The sequence below is a fragment of a genome, unplaced genomic scaffold, assembly GCF_019419815.1.
Source record: "Pyrus x bretschneideri cultivar Hongxiangsu unplaced genomic scaffold, Pyrus_bretschneideri_v1 Contig63, whole genome shotgun sequence".
Taxonomy (NCBI): domain Eukaryota; kingdom Viridiplantae; phylum Streptophyta; class Magnoliopsida; order Rosales; family Rosaceae; genus Pyrus; species Pyrus x bretschneideri.
Genome location: NW_025999802.1, coordinates 1,744,680 through 1,749,415, shown reverse-complemented (window position 1 = coordinate 1,749,415; position 4,736 = coordinate 1,744,680). Strand labels below are relative to the sequence as shown.

General features: G+C 31.8%; 1 protein-coding gene across 1 annotated transcript; it reads left to right on the top strand.

The window, feature by feature from the left end:
* The first annotated feature begins 2,781 nt into the window (after positions 1-2,781).
* On the top strand, positions 2,782-4,429 carry LOC103947039 (transcription repressor MYB6-like). The gene is made up of 3 exons (XM_018647430.2): positions 2,782-2,984; positions 3,297-3,426; positions 3,754-4,429. The coding sequence occupies exons 1-3, from the start codon at positions 2,855-2,857 to the stop codon at positions 4,100-4,102; spliced, it is 609 nt and encodes a 202-aa protein (XP_018502946.2). The 5' UTR covers positions 2,782-2,854; the 3' UTR covers positions 4,103-4,429.
* Positions 4,430-4,736: the final 307 nt, after the last annotated feature.

The following is a 4,736-nucleotide window of genomic DNA, read 5'->3' as shown; positions in this document are numbered from 1 at the left end:
TTGTATTTGTGCCCATGTGTTTACCGTCACGTGATATTGTATAATTAAATCAATGACAGAAAAATTACATATGGTGTATTTATGTTTTATGGCTAAACTTTGTATCATATATTTATATTTTTAGTTTGTAAATTACATATGGTGTATTTTTTAAAATTTCATTTATACTCATAATTTTTTAATGTTTTATTTGTACCCTAATTTATTTATAATGTACCCATTCTTCTTTATTAATGTACCACTTTGTTATGTGTGAAATGTACCAATTTTTTAACACTATGGATACATTCTTTTGCCATTTATTATTTCTTATTGTTACATAAATTTTATCGATTTATTCAATTAAAATGTTTGAATTTTTTTATTGTAGCCATTTCTAATAGTATTATAATGAGGGATTTTAAATTTATAGGATTATAAATTTTATATAATATCAAACAATTAATGTCAAAACTATAAAAATATAAATATTAATAGTAATATAATAAGGTGTACAAAGTCAAGGGACTTTGATCAAACTTTGAATACCATCAAGGTTTTAGTCAAAGAGTGTTAGAGACTAGGGACCGCATCCAAAGTATCCCCTTTTATAATGTGGTCTGAAAGTGAAAGCTAATACATACTTCATAATGTATTTCAACGATCTGAATCGTCTATATTTCAGTACATTCTTCATAGACCATTTTTGTAAAAAAATTAGACAAATACAAATCATTAAGACATTTATTTGAAGTTTATTAGGCGATCACCTATATTTATTTTATGTTATTTGTTTAGCAAAAAGTTGGTACACCAAGATGATTGATTAGCTGAAAGGTATAAACAACAGACAAATTAACGCACGTAGATAAGTAGGTAAAATCAGTACCAAATGTGGATAAGGTAGGAGGGGTTGGTTATAACTTATTTGTCAGATTTATATTGCAGTACTTTTTAATGTTGACGAGGATGACAAAAATGGGAAGCTATCAGTCAACGTGCATGCATGAGCATGTGATCCTAATGATATTGCTACCTCTCCCCACTTCATTCCTTCCATTTTCTCTATAATTATACTGAACATGAACGTATGTTTACCCAAACAATCAGAATCAAGGAGGCAAAAACCTTCTTTGAAACTGCTGGTGATCTTGATTCATTTTATCGGGCAATCACACCACGATCAAACAACTCGTCACACGATGAATTCTTACCTACATTTTTTGTACCTAGAGTTGATGAAATATCTGCACAAGAATTGTACAGAAGGTTAATTATTGGATGTGATCAAACAGTTAAATAATATGAATTCTGTGCTTAATTAAGATTGAGAAGAGATCAACAAACTTGTGTGTGTGTGTCCATATGTGTGTATATACAGATATAAAATCTAATTATTAAACAGCTTAGAGGCACTATAATTGGTGGTTTTTTTGTTCCATTTTTCTTTTTATGGATGTCTTCACCATATCTCTCTCTCTCTCTCTCTCTCTCTCTCTCTCTCTCTCTGTGATACACTGCACACAAACACAAATATATATGACCTAATTATATTATTAGTTTCTATGATGATATGGTAGTCAAAAGATAGACTATGTGGTAATAAAAAAAAAAATTAAGATTTAAACAGTGAACTCCGTTGGGATATAGGTCCAAAATTAAAAGTTCCGTTAACTCTCCTTTAATTGTTAGCGTGTGAGCCACACATATGAGACTAAATTAATTTACATAACCTTCCATATATATATATATTAATTTTGTATTAATTTCCATACTGCAATAATTGGTTAATTAGCTGGGTATATTAGGAATCCAAAAGTCATAAAAATTGACAAACAAACTTAATATAGTAAGTTGCTTAGTTGGATTGGTTTATATTCAGACAAATTAAAATAACATGATGGGTTATAGGCTGAAAAAATGAGTTTGAAAATTTTCGAATCGGATAGGTACATTCCAATTTCTATTTGGAATCGGACTTGAAATGGAAATTTTTAGTTTTGATTGAAATTTTCAGTCTAACATGCACCGCTGGGCTCAACCAACAATCAATAGGAAATAGGAAAAAATTTAGCCAAATATAAATAAGAGAATGGTTTTTCTTCTATCCTATACGTACGAACCACAATGGTAAAAATTCAACCAGAAGTTGGGGCACTGCCGCTCAGGAAAACCAAAGACATGTCGTACTTTTTCACCTTTATAATTAATAAAGTTGAAGTTTCATTGCCGATGCATGTTTTGTGCATAGAATGTGCATTTTTTACATGATATAGAATATGATGAATATTTTTGTTTGCATAAAATACAAGTTCATGATTTTTTCCCTATTGCATGGTTAAAAAGTTGGAGTATTTTAACTTTAATTGGTTCATATTTTCGGCTCTCTATACTTAAAATCATAGATCCACCACTGCTTTTATGTGTAAAGCCGCTGATCTCATAGACCAACTTAACTCTGATAATCATAAAATAATTTGAAATTTCACTATATATTGAACAAAATCTTTAATTCTACGATATGAAATTCAAAATCATAATACTGATAAGCATTATAATTGTCAAACACTAATATTACAATGTGTCCACTCCCCTTCTCTCTATGTCACACAAAAATTTTGAGACTCGTCTGTAATGCCAGCTGATTATCACGCATGGGCGAACCACCGGTCCAAGTCAACCCATCTTTTTGCTTCCGGCTATCCAATTGATTTGCAGCTATTGTTACCTACCTTCCTGATAGTATATACCATTACCCTTCCTTCCATTTGTTCCTCAACTCTCAACCCAATCCCCTCTGGCCTCTCTCTCTCTCTCTCTCTCCATTTTAAGGTTAATTTCTTGGAAAGCTTAAGGTTGGTTATAAGATTTTAGAATGAGGAAACCCTGCTGCGATAAGCAAGACATAAACAAAGGAGCTTGGTCCAAGCAAGAAGACCTCAAGCTCATCGATTATATTCGTAAGCATGGCGAGGGTTGTTGGCGTACCCTTCCTCAGGCTGCAGGTAATTAACTAAGTACTTATATATTTATATATTTTTATGGATTAACAAGGTATATATATGTATATTAACATATTTCGGTTAATTATATCATAACAAAAACATTCATCAGAAAGGTAAACTACTTACGAGGAGTTAATTCCTTGATTTCTTACATTCCTCGTCAAATATTTCTCTGTCTCTTCCTATTTTAACTAAACCAACAAATGCTAATTTGTTCCTTTTCTTCTTCTGACAAATTTCTGAGAACTTTGAAAAGATATTAATTACTACTAATTGCCACCTCTTTTTCTTGGTTCTTCTCTTTTGGTTCAGGCCTACTTCGTTGTGGTAAAAGTTGTAGGCTGAGATGGATAAACTATCTACGACCAGACCTCAAAAGAGGCAACTTTGCTGAAGATGAAGAAGATCTCATTGTCAAGCTTCATGCGCTCCTAGGCAACAGGTACTTACTAATTCTTTCGAGAGAACTCATTTATACACACCATGTTTCTCCTTCTGCACATCTATGTTGATTTCTATCAATTAAATTTTTCCTTTTCTTTATTTAATCCAAGGGCTAAAATATATTGGGTGTGCATGGATGATAAAACGAAAGTGTGTGAATTTTAATTGTCCCCCGTTGTCTTTAATTTATTTCTTACGACAAATGATCAAATAAGAATGATCAATTATTTATATATGCAATTGCACCATGCATAAATAAGTAAAGTTTACAGATTTATTGATGTTAACTAAACGATTTAACTAACTATTTAGCTAATTTTTTTAGGTGGTCATTGATTGCTGGGAGATTACCAGGACGTACAGACAATGAAGTGAAAAACTATTGGAACTCTCATTTGAGAAGAAAGCTTATGAGCATGGGTATAGATCCAAATAATCATCGACCGAACAACGTTAATCTCTCTCGTCTTCATCATCAAAATTCACAAACTGTCAGCAGTACTGCAACATTGTCTGCAGCTTTAAAAAACCCTAGCAATTATCAGCAGCAAGCAAGATCCGGTGGTAATAATAGTTGCGACCAAAAATCAGACGGGACAAGTTGCTTAGAGGATGATTCTTGTGGCCGGCTGCCTGATTTAAACCTAGACCTCACAATAACTGCTCCTTTGTGAAATCCAGTTCCTGATAACCTCAAGGATTAGGAGCAAAATTTCGAGTCTGAAATGTCAAAGAAATCGTCAGAATTTGCTTCATCTACCAATACTCCTCTCTTCAGATAATCAAATATTCGTCCACGTGGATCGGAAGGTTTCTGACTAGCATTAATTTTATCTGGAACGGCTTATGAAATTAATTATGTATTGATCAATTGGAGATCAATTATATATTAGGGTCTATTGATTTTAATTACCAAAATTAATTATGTATTGAGAAGCCTAGCAGTAATTTTTTTAGAATAATTAATTTTAATTATAAAAATAAAACTATTGATTAATTAAGTGATGTTGCATGTATATGCTAGCTGTCATATCATATGGTTTAGAGATATAATTCAAATAAGTTGGTCTTCGTAGCTTTACTTAAAATAAAAGGGTGCATTTTTGCTCATCCCATCCTCAAGTGGTGGTAATGCTCATCACCATATTTATCATTGTTGGATGAGTTTAAAATTTGAGATTTGTGTCTATCCACTACAGAGCTGTCGAAATTTAAACTCATCTAACAATGATAAATAGAGTGGTGTGAAAAAATATTTTCAAAATAAAAAATATATTTTTCCCCAATAATATATGTGGGCATTAATAC